At 51.3% G+C, this 19,481-nt stretch overlaps 1 protein-coding gene across 1 annotated transcript in view; it reads left to right on the top strand.

The window, feature by feature from the left end:
* LOC135892391 (SLAM family member 6-like) overlaps positions 1-18,994 on the top strand; it is a 30,423-nt gene extending 11,429 nt beyond the window's left edge. The window contains exons 2-10 of the mRNA XM_065420161.1: positions 982-1,302; positions 3,310-3,576; positions 5,319-5,342; positions 6,727-6,846; positions 8,153-8,191; positions 12,543-12,595; positions 13,363-13,455; positions 14,626-14,727; positions 16,465-18,994. Of these exons, the coding sequence (XP_065276233.1) occupies positions 982-1,302; positions 3,310-3,576; positions 5,319-5,342; positions 6,727-6,846; positions 8,153-8,191; positions 12,543-12,595; positions 13,363-13,455; positions 14,626-14,727; positions 16,465-16,551 (1,106 nt within the window). The 3' untranslated portion in view covers positions 16,552-18,994. The remainder of the gene's footprint in view (positions 1-981; positions 1,303-3,309; positions 3,577-5,318; positions 5,343-6,726; positions 6,847-8,152; positions 8,192-12,542; positions 12,596-13,362; positions 13,456-14,625; positions 14,728-16,464) is intronic.
* The last annotated feature ends 487 nt before the right edge of the window (positions 18,995-19,481 follow it).

The following is a 19,481-nucleotide window of genomic DNA, read 5'->3' as shown; positions in this document are numbered from 1 at the left end:
CTGGAGCAAGGGGGAGGGGCAGGGGGTAAACTGCAAGTGCAGCAGGGCTGGGGAGGGGGTAAACAGGATCCCCCCCCGCTCCTGCCCACATAGAGGTGGATACCTACCTTCTCCCTGGTTCTAGCCCATTCTCTTAATCTTTCTCTGCACTGATCTGAGGGTGGGGGTGCACTGAGCACAGGGCTGGGGGTGCAGGGTCTGGGAGGGAGTTAGGGTGCAGGAGCAGGCTGGGGGTTGGGGTGCAGGGTCTGGCCAGGAGCTAGGGTGAGGGAGGGGGCTCAGGGTTGGGGCAGGAGGTTGGGGTGTGGAGTGCTTACCTGGGGCAGCTCCCATTTGGTCCAAGGGGAGCAGGAGCTCCCGTTTGGTGGTGAGGGTGGGGATGTGGGGGGTGCAGGAGTCAGGGCATGGGGTGTGGGGGGACTGGGTATGTGTAGGGGTGCAGGAGTCAGGGCTGGGGTTGTGGGGGCGTGCAGGGGTGCAGAAGTCAGGGAACAGGGTGTGGGCTGGGGTCGTGGGGGTGCTCACAGCAGGGGGCTGGAGGGGGTATGTCCTGATTCCACCCCCTTCCCCAAGGCCCCGCCCTCGCCTCTTCTCCGCCTCTTCCCCTGAGCGGTGATCGTCCTGCGGCCCCGGTCCTCCACCTCCCTTGCGCCGGCAAACAGCTGTTCGGCGGGAGGGAGAGGGGAAGGGGGGGAACGCGGCACGCTGGGGGAAGAGGTGGGGGAGGAGCTTGGCTGCCAGTGGAGCCTGCCCTGCTGCAGCAGGAGCCCCAGAAGCTCGGCAGCACCAAGCTTCTGCCCCCGCAGGAGAGAGCGGGGGGCGGAGAAGAGCGGCCGGGCCGGGGCCCTTTTGGGCCCAGCACCATGGCAAATCCAGTACTGTATTTCATAGGGCTTGGGGAGAGGGAATTAATTTATTCTTAACAGGGGTTTATGCTCAATCTGTTTCCTAAAGCTCCTTTTATTCCCTTTAAATATGCAGGATCCTCCAGAGCAGAGGCAGGCGTGATGGAGCTGAGCCGGATTCTGGGGGACTCCGTCACTTTCCCTCTGGGGAGCCCAGCAGAGGAAGTTACAGCTGCTACCTGGACAGTAAACACAACGAGGAGTATAGTAACTGTAGCAGCAGGAAACCCCCCCCATGTCATTGTGTTAGACCCATCCTACAAGGGACGCCTGAGAGTCCCCGAGAACTACTCGCTTCAGATCACCAACCTGAGGATGGAGGACACGGGCACCTACAGAGCTCAAATCACCACAGCTACAGACATCATCCCCAGACCCTTCCTGCTGCGCGTGTACAGTAAGTGTGGGGCCGATTTTTTTTTACTTTCTGTTAATTGTAACATTCAACAATATACAAATTACACATTGAGCATTTTACATAGAATATTAAACTTCGATATGACAAACTCTGCAGGCAGGATTCTCAGTGACACCGACACCCCTTTGTGCTGCCAGAGCGACATAAAGGGCATTTGTGTAATACGAACCAGGTCCCGTGGAGATTTGCACACTAGGCTTGTGATTCTCCTATTGACATTAGTGCAAATCACGAGTACCTCCACCAAAGTCAATCGAGTTACATCACGGTAAAGCTGGTGAGCCACATGAGAGGAAAATCAGGCCCTAGAAATAGTCAGACGGGCAGATGGCACCAAGGGGCCTGCACTAAGACAATACTGCAGCACTTAAAGACGAACCTCCACTCTCTGGCCTGAATTCTCACTTACACTGTTAGCCAATACACATACATCAGGTGCAGCGCACCCCAGATTAATATAGTATTATACACAGCATATGGGCAGCCATATTAACCAAATTACATTAGGCCTTTCCCACAGTGCTGTTCACTTCTGCTCGTGCTAAGGTAATACCCATAAGGCTTTGCAAAGCTGAAGTCAGCTTTGGCACTAGCACATACAAAACCTGACAAAGGCAAGTTGCATGAATGTTTTGTCCTCTGTGACAAACCCAGACCAGTGAGGTACAGGAGTCTGGTAGAGGGCAAATATACTGGTCACTGGATGAGTAGTTTTCTGTTCCCTGAGTGACCAGAGCAGGGGCTGCACTGGAGTAATCAGGAACCTGCTAGAACCAGTTAAGGCAGGCAGGCTAATTAGGACACCTGGAGCCAATTAAGAAGAAGCTGTTAGAATCAATTAAGGCAGGCTAATCAGGGCACCTGGGTTTTAAAAGGAGCTCACTTCAGTTTGTGGTGTGAGTGTGAGGAGCTGGGAGGGCGTGCTGAGAAGCACAAGTGTTATCAGACACCAGGAGGAAGGTCCTGTGGTGAGAATAAGGAAGGTGTTTGGAGGAGGCCATGGGGAAGTAGCCCAGGGAGTTGTAGTTGTCATGCAGCTGTTACAGGAGGCACTATAGACAGCTGCAGTCCACAGGGCCCTGGGCTGGAACCCGGAGTAGAGGGTGGGCCCGGGTTCCCCCCAAACCTCCCAATTGACCGGGACTGTGGGTTCTTCCAGAGGGGAAGGTCTCTGGGCTGTTCCCCGACCCACATGGTGAATCTCTGAGGCAAGAAAATCTGCCAATAAGCGCAGGACCCACCAAGATAGAGGAGGAACTTTGTCACACCTCGTACAGATTGAGATGTACCTTCATAGCCCAACTGGTACTGGGAATGTGGTATCCAAAACAAACGATAAGGAAATACAGGTGGATACAAGAAAATGAGACAAAAAGCTGATTGGTGGGTTAAGTCTCGGGGAAGGTTCAGCTTGCTCTTTAACTTGGAAACAACCATATTATAAATATAGCTCTAATGTAGTTTAAATGCATATTTTCGGAGCACACCTTCTGCACAAGGTGAAGTGAACACTGCAGGAATTGCTTCCCAGAAGTGAATGGTACTTGGCTCTGTTATATTAGAAACCTGGATTCTATTTCCATCTCTGCTGGAAATGACATTGTGCAACTTCTCAATTATTTTATCTGTAAAATGGATCCCCTAATGCGATGCCTTGGCTAATAAGAAAGGATGCGAAGTGCACAGAAATATTAACTCTCAGTAGGAGATTTTCAGAATGTGGATATTTCTGAATAGTAAAAACTCCTGAATATAAATATCATCTGAATACAAATATCACATTCTGCACGCATCTGTACTGGGTGATTCCATCTCTTGAGTCATTTAAATCTGGCCCAGCATGTGATCTAATAGGTCTTTTTCCTTTCATTCTATAATGATGCTTCTGCTCTCTTGGTAATTTTGGGCAGATGCTTGTAAGAACCTGCAGTGATTTTTCATCAGATTTGTGTTCTCACATTTGGGTTTCTTCTCTCCCCCCGGCAGAGCCAGTACTGGAGCCAACTGTCCTCTGTGACTCAGTGACCTGTGTGAGTGAAACCTGTAGCTACAACCTGAGCTGCACTGTCAGGGATGGAGGGGAGCATGTGACCTACAGCTGGACTCACACAGCAGTGGGCGCTGTTGTACCCGATGAGTCCATTCTGCACATCTCTCGGAGCCCCCGTGATGCTCACCTGAATGTCACCTGCACAGCCCAGAACCCCGCCAGTAACAGCTCCACAACGGCCTCTGGAAAGGACCTTTGTGCAGGTAACTCCCTCTGCAGGAAAGACTCCTGTTTAAAACAAAAACAAACCATGAACGTCTATAGAAGCTAAAGGACCCGCTCCTGTCAATCTGCCACGGGCTGATCTCCCAGGTCACTGGTAGGATCAGGCCCGTAACAGTGATAGTTTTATAGCACTGCTTGTGTTACAGGAGAGCAAAGAGAACATTTCACTGAGAACCGAATTTTACTCTACCAGGCACAACTGTATAAGAGCTTCTTTAACAGGGAGTTAAAAAAGCAAAACCCAGCAGTCTTTTTAGTTAGTAATGGCTGAACCTAGCAGAATTGGAAGGCCCAATATGGGATAAACACAGCAGGACCCAGAAGTTCAGCTGCTTATCAAAGGTTATCCAAACCTTTTTGGTTCAAGGCTAGAAATGTTGAGATTCAAGTCATGGCACATTTCTGGCAGTTCTAGGTCCTGGCTGGGTTATAAACATCACCAGACTGGCATTTTTTGGTGATATTTAGTAAAGCTGCTCATGATTCGTTCGTCAAAATGGTTGTGACTGAAAATGCAGTTGCTGCTAAAACTGAAATTTTGCACAGGAAAATTTTGATTTTGCCAAAAAGATTGATTTTTCTGTTAGGAAAATCTAAATGAAATATTTTGTTTCTGGTCAGTTCAGTGTTAAACTACATCTGCCTTAGGTGCTGTGGTACCTCAAAGGGGTTTTAGTTTGTGTGCTTCATGGGCCCCATTCTCTCCTATGCGCCACACTCATTGTCTGGACTGCATCTCCCATGATGCACTGTGGCGTCCCCTCTGATTGAGCCAGCTTGGCTATGGTGCATCTTGGGAGATGTAGTCCAAGCAGGGAACCTGACCCATCCTGAAAAGCTGAGGGTGGAAAACATCAGAACTACAACTCCCAGAAGGCAGCGCGGCAACATAGCTAGAGGCCGTTTAATATCAAACAGACCCATAAGAAAAAGTTGTGATTAAAAATGTCACACTATTTCATTCTGACATTTCAGAATTGAATTTTTTGTTCAGTGAAAAGCTTCAGTATTTGGCCTTGTCGTCATAAATCGGGATAAAAACAAATGTCAACATTTTGGAAAGTCACGTGGGATGGAAATTTTTGCTCAACTTTAATGTTTAGGCATTTCCAGAAGGAGCAGGGATCTCCATCGTCCTGCTCCTTCTCCAGGGAGTGGGAGAGAGCTCATCAAGCAGGGGAACTGGGAGCGGGGGTAGTAGGAGAAGCTGGTGTATGGCTGGGGAAGTTTTAAGGCCCCCAAGTCATCCCCCCAGTAGCTGGAGCAGCCCCAACACCTGATGGGAGAAGCAGAACAGTCCAGGGGGCTGGGAGTTCCCCTACTTGCCTCTTTCACCTGCAGGAAGATCTGTCCCTTTTCTACTAGGGTGGGTGGAAAAAGGAAGAATAAACTCCAGCTGCCCTTCCCCCCAGGGGAAGTGACAGACTCTAACGTTGTTTTCTCCTCTAGCGAAAATCCAGAGGAAAGAGAATTACCCTATCAGTTCCCTCCTGCTTCCTGGTACCCCACGGTGGGGGGTGGGGGTGGAGAGGGGATGGGTGGTGGTTGGGCGCACAAGGGATATTACTCATGCACACACACATGCTTTTCCTTGGCATTGGGTCTGCGTTGGGAACATGGTGTCTTTCCAGATACACTTATTCCCTTGTCCCCATTCTCTTCCCTATGCTGTATTCCATCACGCACATTGCAACAACGCCACTTTACCACATGACGTCAGCACCCACAACAACCACCACCACTGGTGAGCCACTCTTACCGTCTTGTCTGCTTTTAACTGCCAGCTAATTACTGTCTCGGGGGGCTAGATCCAGTGCTGCCAACTCTCACCATTTTATTGTGATATTTGGTGTTTTTCTTCAAGCCCCAGCTCCAGGAATCATGGGATTACATGAGAATCACAGCTTTCATGGGGGCGGGAAGAGACCTAAGTTTCTAGTCCTTGTGGTTATGGACCCCTAAGGGCTCAATAAACAGAAGAAAAATGAATGTTATTATTACTTTGAAGCTCGTGATTTTTGGACATTTGGAGGTTGGCAACATTGGAGATGTTAGCGGGTATAAATCAGTGGAGCGCCACTGAAGTCAATATAGCTATGCCGCTTTCCATTAGCTGGGGACCCTGGCCCAATAAGTGGTAATTCAGGAGCAAACCTGGGTTCAAATGGAAGAAATGCTTTTGCTCCACTGGAAAACATCACTGCGGAGACAGGCCAGGAGGCCTTGGCATTGACATAGGGAAATAACTCAAGCTATTGCTGGGATCCCCTACGGGGCTGGAGTACTGAAAGCATCTGGAGGAACGTAAACAAAACGGGACAGATCCTCAGCAAATAGAAATCGGCGTCACTCCATGGACTTCTGGCTATGTCTGTCCACTGAACTCAGTGTCAATGTGAATCAGGCGCTTTGTATTTCCCCCTCAAAAGCTCTTCCTCTGGTGCCTTTACATGGCAATGGCAGCATAAAGGGATCTCAAACGGGTGGAAGTTATATTTACACTCACTCTAAGGCTGCTTTACAATGCCAGAGTGGTGGGGAGGAGCCGGGGTGTGAATGTGACTGAGGCCCAAAGCTCCCAAGTTTGTTTTTTTCCTAATTAAATGTGTTGTTTGTCCTTGCACAAGACATCTGCCATTTTCCCTTCACCGTAACACCATAGCGTGGCTAAACTATAATAATAAGAATGTATTACTGTACCAGCTGGGAACCCTAGTCACGAACGGGGAGCCCAGTGCGCTGTGCAAACATGGAACAAAAACAGAGGGCCCCTGCCCCAAAGAGATAAGACAGGAGACAGCTGGATACAGACAGACCAGGGAGGACAAGCGAACAAGGCGACTGTACTGGTCAGCAGGACAAACAGCAGTCTCTGAATGAGGGTTATTTACCAACACTCAGTGCTGAGGCAGGACATGGCCTCCCAAACATCCCCTACTGCTTGGCTGGCTGTAGCAGCAGGAGAGGAGCCTGCAAACTATTGGTGGGTCTCGGGAGATGGTTTGAAAACTGCCGACCTGCAGCCCACACGGGCATCCTGTTGTAGGGTAGAGGAGGAATGCGCTTTTCGGTTACATCTCATGGCCGTTTTCTTCACTGTCACTGAACTATTTATCTTCTCTTTTAAGAAAAACCACTTGTGTCCCAATCTGCCAGTACGGCTGGAATTGCAGTTCCAATTGTTATTGTCATCGTCGGCCTTCTCATCATTGCTCTGTGCTTGGTGCGCACACACAAGCGCAAAAGAGGTAAGTTTCTTCACTGGGGTGGAATAACAACAGCTTCTGTAGCACAATAGGTGTCAATCATTGCAATGTCGGGCTTCACGGGGCCTCAGGAGGTCACCCCGTCCCGCCCCCTGCACTGAGGCAGGACCGTGATGCTTTGCAAGGCAAAGGCCCCTGCCCTTCGGAGCTGACGCGGTACAAAGGCTGGACTGGGACTGCAAAGCCCCAGTCCCGATAGGAGCACACTGCGCTAGGAGGCGTTTCGATTGAGGGAGATGCAATGCTGCTAAAAAGGCCAGGGGGGAGGGGGCTGGTACAGATTGTAAAGCCCTCCCCCCCCCCCCCCGCCCCAGTGTAACTCCACTGGGCGCTGCAGAGGAGGGGTGGCAGATTACCCTCTCATGCTCTTTGGGGAGAATAACTCTCCTGCTGGACGTAGGCTGGAGCAGCCTGTGACGACTTTCGCTGTAGAGAAGAGGCTGGGCTGGGCTCTGAGGAATACAAACAGAATCTTTATCAAGGCTGCTGGACAAAGATGGACTCCGTGGTCCTCTCTGGCTCCCCTGCTCCCAATCCGTGCTACCTGGAGCCGCTGCAGTGGGCCCTGATTGTCAGGTGCTGTTTCCTGGAGCAAGGACCAAGGTGGTTTTCTGCCACCTTTCTGCTCCCCACGTTCCCCTGCTGTAAGTTAGAGCAGCCCCGAGGCTGGTCTAATTATGCTCTGCTCCCTGGTGCTCCCGATGGCCCTGGGTTGCTGAGACTAGCTGCAGCACAGCGCACTCCAGCCACACTCCTGACTTGTCCCCTACACCAGGTGCTGCGGTAGGACAGGTGCAGAGCCCTTCTGCCAGCTCCAACACAGCCAGGGAGGTCCCCGGGGTGGGGGGCGCTCTCAGGGGGCCATTTCCACCCACTTTCAGTGTGTAAGGCTCTCCCTAAGTCCCGGCCTGGACTCTGCAATCAGGGAAGGAACTGCTGATTACCCTCTACAGCCCATCGGTGTGGGTCGCTGGATTAGCTTGGGGTGGGGGGTCTGCAAAGAGCAGCAAAGAAGCCCCTGCCCCCAGGAGCGGAACAGCTGCCTCTGCAGCAGGGCTTTGCTTGGAGACTGTGCAGGATATCCGCATCCGAGCAGCAAGACCCCTGCTCTGCTTCTCCCCACCACCAGCCTGTCCTTCCCCTAGTGCGGGCAGAAGGGCCCTGGCTGGACAGGGAGGGTTCCAGGTGTGGAGAAGGTTGAAAGCCACAGAGGAAGCAACGACATTTTGCTCTTGGTTTGATCTGTGGTCTTCTAATGCACGTCCCCTTTTGTTTTTTTCCATCACAGACTCGCAAAAGTACACTCCAGGACCTGCTGGCAGCGCAGGTAAGAGTCTCCTGTGTCCCACTGACCTCCTGGCCTGCACCTCTTCCTCCCCCCCCCAAGTGCATTTTACTTCCCAAGTCTGATTTTCAGCCCCTTTCCCGTTTGGGGCAAACACGGACTCTGATTTTAAGGTCAGAAGGGACGTTACGATCGTGTGCTATTACTGTTGCCTCATGCAGCCCCCGGTACGAGGCACTGAGCAAAACCAGCCCAAGAAGAAGGTCCTTATCCAGAGGTGAAAGTGAGCCGGTATGGGCTGGTACTCCGTACCAGTAAGAACCGGCACCGGCCCATACCCAGCCCACATTAAAGTGCTTTAAAGTCCCTGCCCCTTTTGCTTCCCCTGTCGGCGGCCCTGCTGGTAGGGTCTGTACCGGCAGGGCCACCGACGGGGAGGGGGGGAAGGGGCAGCAACATTAAAGCGCTGCCGTGGCAAAGGACCCTGCAGAGCTTTAACGTCCCTGCCTCTTTGGGCGCCCCCCCCCCCAGCCGCCGACAGGTGGGAGGGGGCAAAGGGAGCTGCTGCCCAGGGGCTGGCGATTTAAAAGGCAGCTGCAGCAGCGGCGTCTGGAGCCCCGGGCCCTTTAAATCAACACGGGAGCCCCAGGCGGCGCGGGACAGGTGGCCTGGAAGTGCTGGCTGGGGGATGCTGACCCCCCCCAGCCCCGCCCCTTCTGCCCAATGCCCCGCCCCTTCAGGGGCCGGAGCCGCCCCGCCCCGTAGCGGTAAGTGTCCTCAGTTACTTTCACCCCTGTCATTATCCCCAACCAGCCAAGGATTCTGATCTCCTGCACAACACAGAATCTCACCCAGCTACTGCTGAGCTGAGCCTGAAGTAGAGCACAGTCATTGGCCAACTGCAAAATTAACTTTGTAAATAACTCCAGCCAGAGAACACCACCGAACAGCCAAAGGGTTCATTCCTCCAGCTTCTCGGTAGCTGCACGGTGATCACAGGAGCTACCACAACATATGTAGGAGCAAACAGCTGGGATTGAATGTAGAGGGGACGTTAACTGATATGAACGTAAGGTGGTTTGCTCCTTTCCCTTGGTCATTTCCTGCGTACTGTCTTTGTACTGTCTTTCACACAGCGCAGGGCGTTACTGTAATGTGCATTATTTCCATAAGATTTCCCCATCCAATCCCCGCACCTCAGCCTGACTCCCCTCAGCCACACTCCCATCCAGCTCCCTTAGCCTGGATACCCTCTGTAGGCTGACCAGACAGCAAGTGTGAAAAACTGGGACAGAAGGTGAGGGGTAATAGGAGTCTATAAGACAAAGCCCCAAATATCGGGACTGTCCCTATAAAATAGGGACATCTGGTCACCCTGACCCTCTAGTGCTGTGCTTCCCCCCCCCCCCCGACCTTAACTCCGTGTCTAACCGGGGGGGGGGTGCTAAGGGGTGCACAGTTTGTGTCTGTGGCATTGACCCCCCAGACCCTCCCTCCCCTTGCCAGCTGCTCCTCACACTGCCACCCCTCAGCTCCGCCCCCAGCTCCATCGGTCTCTCTCATTGGAGGAGATGAGGGCAAGGTTGCGAGCTGAGTGGCTGGTAGGGGAGGAGGAGGAGGGACACTTATGCAGCCCCATCTACCTAGAAAATACAGTAGGTGGCCAAAAGCCAGAGATCTTAGTGCAGGGATTAGGCCAGAGGCTAAAGCCTGGTGCTGCCAATTAGACTGGTTTGGTTGCACAGGACAGCCACGGGAAGGGTTGGGGTGTAGGTAGCAGTGAGGCAGGTGCCACTTGTGTTTTTTCTCAGATGCAGAATGTCGCAGGGCCAACCACACACACTGGGCTCTCCCTCCCTCTCCTGGCAACTTTACATTTGTTCTTCCTTTGTCTGTTGTTTTCGTTACATCTGGAATAAAAGGCACCTGGGCATGAACATACCTTTTACTCTCCACTTCCGGGAAGGACAAAGATGCGGCCGTGAGGATGGGACGGTAAAACGACAAGTAGCTCAGAGAAAGTGAAGGAGCGTGGGAGAGATTTCCGGGTTAAAGGGAAGAAAAATAGAAAGGTGGAATGGACACTTACAGGAATATGGAAAGGTTCCGGCTGAATGAAACAAAGGAAGTTTTGGAAGCATGGGACTTGTAACTTTGAACAGTATTTTAGTGCAAATGCAGCTGAAAGCAACAGCAAAAGATCCCACAAGAGCAAAGAAAATAGAAGAATGACACTGACAAGTTTAAAGACTGATGCAGAAGCTGGGGGAGATGGCACATAAGGAGGAACGGCGCTGCTTCATAAGCAGCTGTCTCACTCCAGGAGAGTATCTGTATTCAGGAGAACACTGAAGCACTTGCGTAAGCCCCAGTGCAGTTTATGGGACTTAAAGCTGGCTTTGATGGGCAGTGTTACCTAGTGGACAGTGCCCAGACTAGGACTCAGGAGACAAGGGTTCTAGTATCGGCTCTTCCACTAGCCTGCTGGGTGACCATGGAGGAGTCAGTTTCCCTGCTCAGTGCCTCAGTTTCCCCTTACATAAAATGGGGATAACGACCTCCTTTGTAAAGCGCTTTGAGATTGACTGATGAAAAGCTCTAGACAAGAGGTAGATATTAATTACTATTAAAGCTAACCATGTGTCTAAGTGCTTCCCTGAATCGGAAAGACTAACCTCTCAAGCTGCAAAGTATAAATGTCCTTCTAAGAAACCAAACGGAAGGAGAAAAGATGCCGGGATTGTCACCACTCAACAAATGCTTCCCATTCCCTGGACTTTTGATAACTCATTTTGGAGTTGTCGTCATCATCACAACATGCAAGCTAGAGGAGAATTAGCCCGAGGGATTGTGCAGACTGGACATGTTACAAAATGAGCCATTGTGTTCTATTCGTCTTTCTCCCATGGAGACTTCATATTTGTTCTCTCTTTGTTGTTTTTCCTTAATTTGAAATAAAGGCTACATACATGGAGAAGTACCTGGTTTGCTCTTTGTGGTTGGAGATGTCTTAACATGGATATCCAAGCCCTCTACGGCAGCGGTGGGTGGGATCTGGCAGATCCCTGATACCTCTGCTACTTTGGTTTAGTTTTAAGGCTGTGTGGTTTTAAGCTTAGTTTTAAGTTTTAGTGGTTGTATCAGAGCGCTGGGAGCAATTTCTCAAATCTTGATTGTAAAAAATTCACAAATTTTGAATTTTCACCCTCCCCTTCCTCTTCCCCCCCCAAAATATTTTGGGTTTTTTTACATTTTCCCTGTTTTGAAGCAAGTGTAGAACTGGTTGCAAATTTTCAAGTTTCTAAAAAAGTGTCGAGCTTCTAAAGAATTTTTAATTTCAACAAAAACAGGGGGAAGAATTGAAGAAATATAAGTATTTTCCCCTCTTTAACCCCCTCCCCCCCCCCCACTATTGTTTTGGGCTATTAGATTACTAATTTAAAAAGTCTTTTCTTTTACTGAAAGTAAAAGCTCCACAGACAACTAGTCACCTGTTATTTATTCTTTGAACAGTTACTTAGTACTTTTCATCCCTAGGTATCCCAAAGTGCCTTACAAAATGATTGATAAAGTTTATGGAGATTTTTTTCACCCATCATTGTAATGCAGCCACCTCTGAGGGGGAACATGGCAGCTGTTTAATACTTCATAGCAACACTGCTACAGTTACCAGAGTTAGAGTTTGGCCTGGTTCTAAGGTGAACCCCCCTGGTCATTCACAAAGTGCCCAGGGATCTTTAACGACTCATAGACTTTAAGGTCAGAAGGGACCATTATGATCATCTAGTCTGACCTCCTGCACAACGCAGGCCACAGAATCTCACCCACCCAAATCCCTAACCTATGCCTGAGTTATTGAAGTCCTCAAATCGTGGTTTAAAGACCTCAAGGTGCAGAGAATCCTCCAGCAAGTGACCCGTGCCCCACGCTGCAGAGGAAGGCGAAAACCCCCCAGGGCCTCTGCCAATCTGCCCTGGAGGAAAATGCCTTTCCGACCCCAAATATAGCGATCAGTTAAACCCTGAGCATGTGGGCAAGACTCACCAGCCAGCACCCAGGAAAGAATTCTCTGTAGTAACTCAGATCCCACCCCATCTAACATCCCATCACAGACCATTGGGCATATTTACCTGCTAATAATCAAAGATCAAATTAATTGCCCAATGAGCCCAGTAACATGGATCAGAAATAACACAGATTTCCCTTAAGCACTCAGGCGAGAGGAGAATGCATGTCCTCTCCATCTGTCTGAAGTTACCATACAGAACGGATGAGGGCACCCAAGGGGGACTTCCCAGCCCTATGTGATGAGCCCAGTGTCTCCCAGTTCCCAGTCTCCATTGGCAGTGGGGTCTGTTCCATTCACTTACTTCTCACGTTCTTCTCATTGCAGAGGCCGATGCAGAAAAAAACACGGTTTACGCCCAAGTCGGCAATTTGCCACTGGTGAGTTGTTCACCTAAAGCTCCCTCGTGGTGAAACCGTTACCAATTCAAGGCAGTGGTTCGGCTTAGCCAGAAGAATAGCTGGGATGGGTTGATGGTACCAGTGCCTTAGATTTACCACATGTATGGGACTGTGGGGCCCCAATCAAGGGATATGTGGGGCTGGCAGAAACACTGGGATCACTTTGTGATGGGGGAAGAGAAAGAGGGGTTGGAAGCAACCAGAAAAATTTTGACGTCCCTTTGGAACATGCAATAATGCTCGGTCGAGCTGAAAGCGGCAGCTGCTCCTAGAGAGAATGAGCAGCCGTTCTGATCCTTTGGAGCTTTTCTGACCACAGCTTTGGCCTTGTTTGCCCCTGGTGATGATTGCACTCTGACCTGACTCTGCAAAGCATTGTTTAAAGTCAAGGCTAGGTCTACACTACGGGGGGGTCGACCTAAGATACGCAACTTCAGCTACGTGAATAGCGTAGCTGAAGTTGCGTATTTTAGGTCGACTTACCTGGCTGTGAGGACGGCGGCGAGTCGACCGCTGCCGCGCCGCCGTCGACTCCGCTTCCGCCTCTTGCCGCGGTGGATTTCCGGAGCCGACGGCAGAGCCATCGGGGATCGATTTTATCGCGTCTCCACTAGACGCAATAAGTCGATCCCCAATAGATCGATTGCTACCCGCCGATCCGGCGGGTTGTAAAGACGTGCCTCTGCTGCTGCAAATCTGTGTCCAGCTCAGTAATGGATGCTTTGGGGGGGGATCTGTCTATTTAGCCTCACAGTAGAACCAGGACTCCGAAAGCAAGCCCGGAGACCAAGAAGAATGAGACAAAAACTATCTATTCCAAGGTCCATTACCCAAACCAGGTAGGAGCTCTACACCTTGTATGTTTATTTGGCATGGGTTCCTTCTCCTGGCTGGCAGAGTTAAACACTGTGACTGCTGACCCCTAGCATGCTACGGGCTCTAATAACAACCACCCGCCCCTAGTGTAACGGGCCCAGGGCTGGGTGCACTCTGATTTCAGGGAGAATATGGACAATGAGCTGGACATCAGTGAAACCTGGATGCAGGGATGACAATTGATGCTTAAACACAGTGAATTGAGTTCTGTGCTGAGCCCTGCAGGAGACAGAGCGTGGCAGGGGGCAGTGCAGAGAGAGACAGGGCAAAAGAGACTTTATCTCCCCTTTATGCTCTGAGATCTGGTCTGGGAAGAGGACCAGCCCCCACAGCACAACTTAGAGCAGCCCCAGGGGCCCAGGAGAGTGGGAGGTCACAGTTTCCCAGCCACCAGTTGCACTCTCTCAGTCCACCCCCGGCGTGGCCCTGGGCAAGGGCCTCTACAGGCAGTGTAGGGACACCCTGTACCCCCAGGGAAACCCCGCTGCACCTGGGAGGTTTGGCTGGAGGCTCCCCTGCCCCTCTTTATGCCTCCAGATCAGCCCAGAGCAAGACACGGAAGTGAGGCCAGTGAGTCTCCTTTGCATGCACAGGTTGCCAGATTCCCTGGGCCCTATTCTCCATGGTCCCGCCCCTTCTGTGCTGATTGACAGCTCAGGACGGGAGCATTCTACACTGGGGTAAATGACCGCGCCAGGGGCAGTGGAGACTCAGGCGCCGGCCACCTACTTTCACTGCCAGCAGCAGGTCGGCAGATCAGATGCGGGCGGTGGGGCTAAAGACAGCTGTGCAGATGTTACGGCTCAGGCAGGAGCTGGGAGGAGACGGGCTTCAAGCCCGAGTCACAACGTATTCACAGCTACTTTTAGCATGGGAGCCTGAGCTCTAGCGAGCCCTGAGTCTGCGGGCCTGGGCTCGGAGACTGGCTGATGCGAACTGTGTAGACGTACCCCCAAAGCCCCCATCCCGTGCCGAACCAGAGGGAAGCTTTCCCACACTGGGGACCCCTGGCTCAGAGCAAACTCCCGGCCCCATTGACGCTCGTGGGGCCAGGACTCCACCCCGGATCTCCCAGCGCTCGGAGCTTTTGTCTCCCGCCAGGAGGAGTGACAGCTCTGTCTCTTTCGTTGCAGTCGCCTCCGCAAACGGATGATGAGAAGCTGTGCAAGGACGGCCTGGAGTCCACGGAGAAGAGCGAGAAAACCATTTATGCCACAGTCAACGAGCCAACCCAGGCACGAGGGGTTTGCATCTTATCAGAGGCTGGAATTCAGGGCTTGTAGGGCCATGGCTGCCTGAGAGGCCACGTTCTATATCCAGTTGGGCCCCGATCCTGCAATGACATCATGTGGGCAGACCCCAGCGTCCATGCAGAGCAACACTGACTCCAAATGGGCTCTAGTCATGAGCTGTAGCATGCAGAGTCGGGGCCTAAATTGGTTGCGACTTCCATTGACTTCAGGGCTTGGGACGTAGTGGGAATTTTCCCCTGTAGGGAACAGGGGAGCCCCGTCACCCAAGAGGAGAGCTAGGGGAAACACTTCAACCTAAACTTTTTGGGGGAAGGAGGGGGAGGAAGATTTGCAGCAAATTGAAAAGTTGAAAGAAAAAAAATAAACTTTTGGGTTGAACTAGGGTTACCATACGTCCGGATTTTCCCAGACATGTCCGGCTTTTTGGTCCTCAAATCCCCGTCCGGGGGGAATTGCCCCAAAGCCGAACATGTCCGGGAAAATGCTTTGCCGGCATCCCTGTCCCCTGCTTACCTTAGAGCGGCTCCGGCGGCGGCGGCTGCTGCTGCTCCCCCCAGACACCTCAGCTCTGTGTAGCTGAAGAGCCGAGCTGCCCAAGCGCTACCGGCTTCACGGTTTGCCGGGCAGCCTCCAGACCTCCAGACCCTGCGCCCCCGGCTGGGCGCTTCCCCTCCTGGGCTCCGGCTGCGCTGGGGAAGCGCCCGGCCGGGGGCGCAGGGTCTGGAGGTCTGGGGGCTGCCCGGCAAACCGTGAAGCCGGTAGCGCTCGGGCAGCTGTTTCGCGTGGCTGGGAGGGAGGAGGAGGGGGAATGCGGGGCGTTCAGGGGAGGGGGCGGAGTTGGGGCAGGGAGTTTGGGGAAGGGGTTGGAATGGGGGCGGAGTTGGGGCAGGGAAGGGGCGGGGCCAGGGCTCCGTGGAGTGTCCTCTTTTTTAAATGTTTTAATATGGTAGCCCTAGGTTGAACAAAATGTTTCAGTTCCATTCGAAGCATTTTCAAACATTTGTGAATTTCAAAAAAATAAATAAAGGAAATTTCAAAAAAAGTCATTGTGAACCAAAAAAAGCAAAAAAAAAGCAAAACATTTCATTTCAAAAATGTCAAAACATTGATTTAAAAAAAAATAAAAAAAGTTCCGAGACAAACAATTCAGCCAAACCAAGACGAATTCCTGGACTGGTTTGATGTTGCCAAATCTGCATTGTTTGCTGAAATTAAGTTTCAGTTGAAAAATGTCAGCCAGCTGTAATCTTAACCTGAGCCCAGCACTCTGGACACTCCCACGAGTCCTTCTATTCCCCGTGAGAACAGACCTGCCCCTGGTAACCTAGGGCAGGTCTTCACTACAGGGTGGGGTCGATTTAAGATACGCAAATTCAGCTACGCAAATAACGTAGCTGAATTCGACGTATCGCAGCCGACTTACCCCGCTGTAAGGACGGTGGCAAAATCGACCTCCGCGGCTTCCCGTCGACGGCGCTTACTCCCACCTCCGCTGGTGGAGTAAGAGCGTCGATTCGGGGATCGATTGTCGCGTCCCGACGAGACGCGATAATTCGATCCCCGAGAGGTCGATTTCTACCCGCCGATTCAGGCAGGTAGTGTAGACCTAGCCCTAGGCATGTTTCTGGCACTGGGTGCAGGGCAGCTGACACGGCCCTTCAATGTTTTTGGCTTTCCCGTCGCTAACGTTTCTGCTCTTTGCTGTTTCTGTTCTTGCAGACAAAGACCGCCAAGTCCACAGATGCTGATGATTCTGCGGCCACTCCAAAACCTCAAGGGACAACAGAATACGACAAGATCATCTAATAGCTTGTCAAGGCAACACAAACATGCAGCGAGAAACAAGGAATAATTCAGTACTCCAGGATCAGACACCCAAACAGCAGAGGATCAATGCGTATAATTTGTACAGCGCCATGCACAATAGGGTCCTTGTCCCTGACTGGGCTCCCATCCGCTACTGCAATTGTAATTTGGACAGACCCCGGTCCTTGGCGGGTGGGATCGAACCGGGGACCTCTGGAGCTTAAAACATGAGCCTCATGAACTAAAAGCCAACTGCCTGTTAGCTAAGGCTACAGAGCAGACTCATTAACGGTTCTCTCTCTAAGTGGTCTCGGTGCCGCTAGATGGGACAGACCACACCCAGTCGGTGTGTGGTTACACAATGCAAATCAAAACAACAAACAAGGCATCTAGAGTGAAATTCACCTCTGTGCTTGCCCCTTACCCAAGAGCTTTGCCCCCTTAAAACACTCTTCATCCTTAAGGCTGGGGTAAAGTATCTCTAGACCTTGGTGACAAACACAGTATCAAAACTCGGTATTAGTGTACATAGCTCAGGGGCATAATCTTTTTTGCTGCTGAAGTTTCTAGGTCCCCCCACCAAGGGAAAAAAATGAAGTCTTGATTCTCTGTTACATTAAGGCCCCTTGACGGTGCTCTGGCAGTGTTCAGACGCCTTAAAAAGTAGCTACCCCCCACTTTCAGGTAACTGGAACCTGTCAGGCCTGTGTAAAATGATCTGCAACGCGGTGAGACCTGGGCCCTAAGTATCTATAACTTGGGCAAATCCAAAGCACTTTTCTTTCACTGGATGGCATCTCTCGTTGCCCAGCGACACGCCAATGATCCGCTCCAAACAGCCAGCGCTGGTCAAACAAATAAATGATCAAGTTTACTCCCGCCCTACCTCATATCCTCCTATTCAAAAATGAAGGAACTTTTTTTGCACAGGGATTCCATATAAACATGCCTCAGCAGGCAGAGAGTAGCCCCGGAAAAATTTCAGTCTTGAGGGGTAAGCAGTGGTGTCACAGCCGTGTCGGTTCCAGGATATTACAGAGACAAGGTGGGTCAGGTCATATCTTGAAGGGGAACATTTAGGAACATTGAGGCGGATTCGGTGGGAACCTCCTCATTCCCCTGCACACTCCAGCTATAACAAAGGGGATGAATTTTACTAACGTGGAAAAGAAAAAAAGTGAAGACGGGATAAAGCAAAGCAAATAAAATGCAAATCCTACCGGAAATTTGGAGACGTGCCGTGCCATGCTCTGCGCCGGTGGGACATACAACATGACGGACACGTCTTGTGGAAGGACGTCAGTGGAAAAGTTCAGTTTGAGTCAAATAAACTGTTTTGTCTCAATAAAATCTCAGCGGTTTGGTTTGGTTTTGACTAATTTCATTGTTAGAAGATTTAAAAACGGAGATTTGGGAACAAAAAGTCATTGAAAACCGACCAACTTTTGGCCAAACTTTCGAGGCTCAGCCCAAGGCCGGGGCAGGTTCCCCGCAGCCCACTGCCCTTGTTGCAGTCCCGGGGGCAAAGCTTGTTTGAAAATCTGGGCTCAAGTGGTGGAGCCTGCGGCAGGGCCACAACATGAACTCGATTCTTCGGTGTCCCCCTCTGCTGCCTTCCCCACGCGATCATCCCGTTCTCCTCCCTTTACGCTACTTCTACCTCCTCCACTTCCAGTTGTTCTCGCCTACTGAGCACTCCCTATGTACCCGCTCCCCGATCTTCCCTCCCTACTGGTCCCTCTGCCTCTTCCTCCATTTATTTATTCTGTGTGTTCTCAGTTGTGCCTTCCTCCTGGGGAGACGGAGCCCAGCCACAGACTAGGCGCCGTACGAACACACGCCAAAAGACGGTCCCTGTCCAAAGGGCTTCCAATCTAACTCTCCGCCAAGAGAGAACAGGCGGACACAGACAGACCAACAGGGAGTTCAAGGAAACAATATTGGTCAGCATCCGGATAGTCTGGGGTGTCCCAGGCTGCCTCTACACCTGCAACAATCTCCCACTTTAAACTTCCTACTTTGACTGTAAACTCTTTGGGGGGGGGGGCAAGATTTGTCTGTTTGTCCTGTGTTTGTACAGCTGCTAACACCATGGGGTCCTGGACTATAATGGTGTACTGTGTAAGGAAACGATCCAGAGACTTTACATGAATGGATTCTCCACAGACGAGGGAGATTGGACCAAGTGGGACTCAGCCAATTTCTTCTACCTGCAACTCCTATGAGCTACAGCCACACTGGCTAAGCACATCACAGTATGTGGAGGACTGTCCCAAAATGCTCAGCAAAGGAATAATTCATTCGTGTTCCTGATGCAGAGAAGAACACTTCAGAGGGGGGTGTGTGTGTGTGTGCGCTGTGCGCGTGCGCATAATGGACTCCTGACCATAGATGGGGTCTCCAGATATTGCCACGGTTATGCAAATTTTGCATCCATGTAAGCCAATGAGGGAGCAGCCTGTGCAGGGGCTGAGAGATTAGACGTGCAGACACCTTGTGGAAAGGGGGAATGCTTTTTAAAGGATGGGAGTGGGAACGCGGGGCTGGCTGGAGAGCAGGAGTTCTTATCAGCAGAGAGGATCACCCACTAAGCCGACGTGCGTGGAGCCAGAGTACAGACCCTCAGCAGGGGATTGTCCCAGCACCACCAGGGCTACAGTCTATGTCTGTGATCCTCAGCTAGTACAAGTCAGTACAGTGTCAGGAGACTTTGGAACTAGTCCCAACTCTGCCACTGCTCTATTGTGTGACCTTGGGCAAGTCATGTAGCCTCTGTCTCAGTTCCCTTATCTATGTCGTGTGTATATAGCCCTACCTCCCAGGGGTGCTGGGAGGTTAACTACACTGGGGATTGTGAAGCACTCAGAGACCTGGGGATGGAGCCATATAAGTGTTCTATGCTGATTGCTCAAATGTCCCGGGCTAAGTCT

The sequence above is a fragment of the Emys orbicularis genome, chromosome 20, assembly GCF_028017835.1.
Source record: "Emys orbicularis isolate rEmyOrb1 chromosome 20, rEmyOrb1.hap1, whole genome shotgun sequence".
In the NCBI taxonomy this organism is placed as follows: domain Eukaryota; kingdom Metazoa; phylum Chordata; order Testudines; family Emydidae; genus Emys; species Emys orbicularis.
The sequence above is the reverse complement of the archived record's forward strand: the minus strand, read 5'-3'. Positions and strand labels throughout refer to the sequence as shown.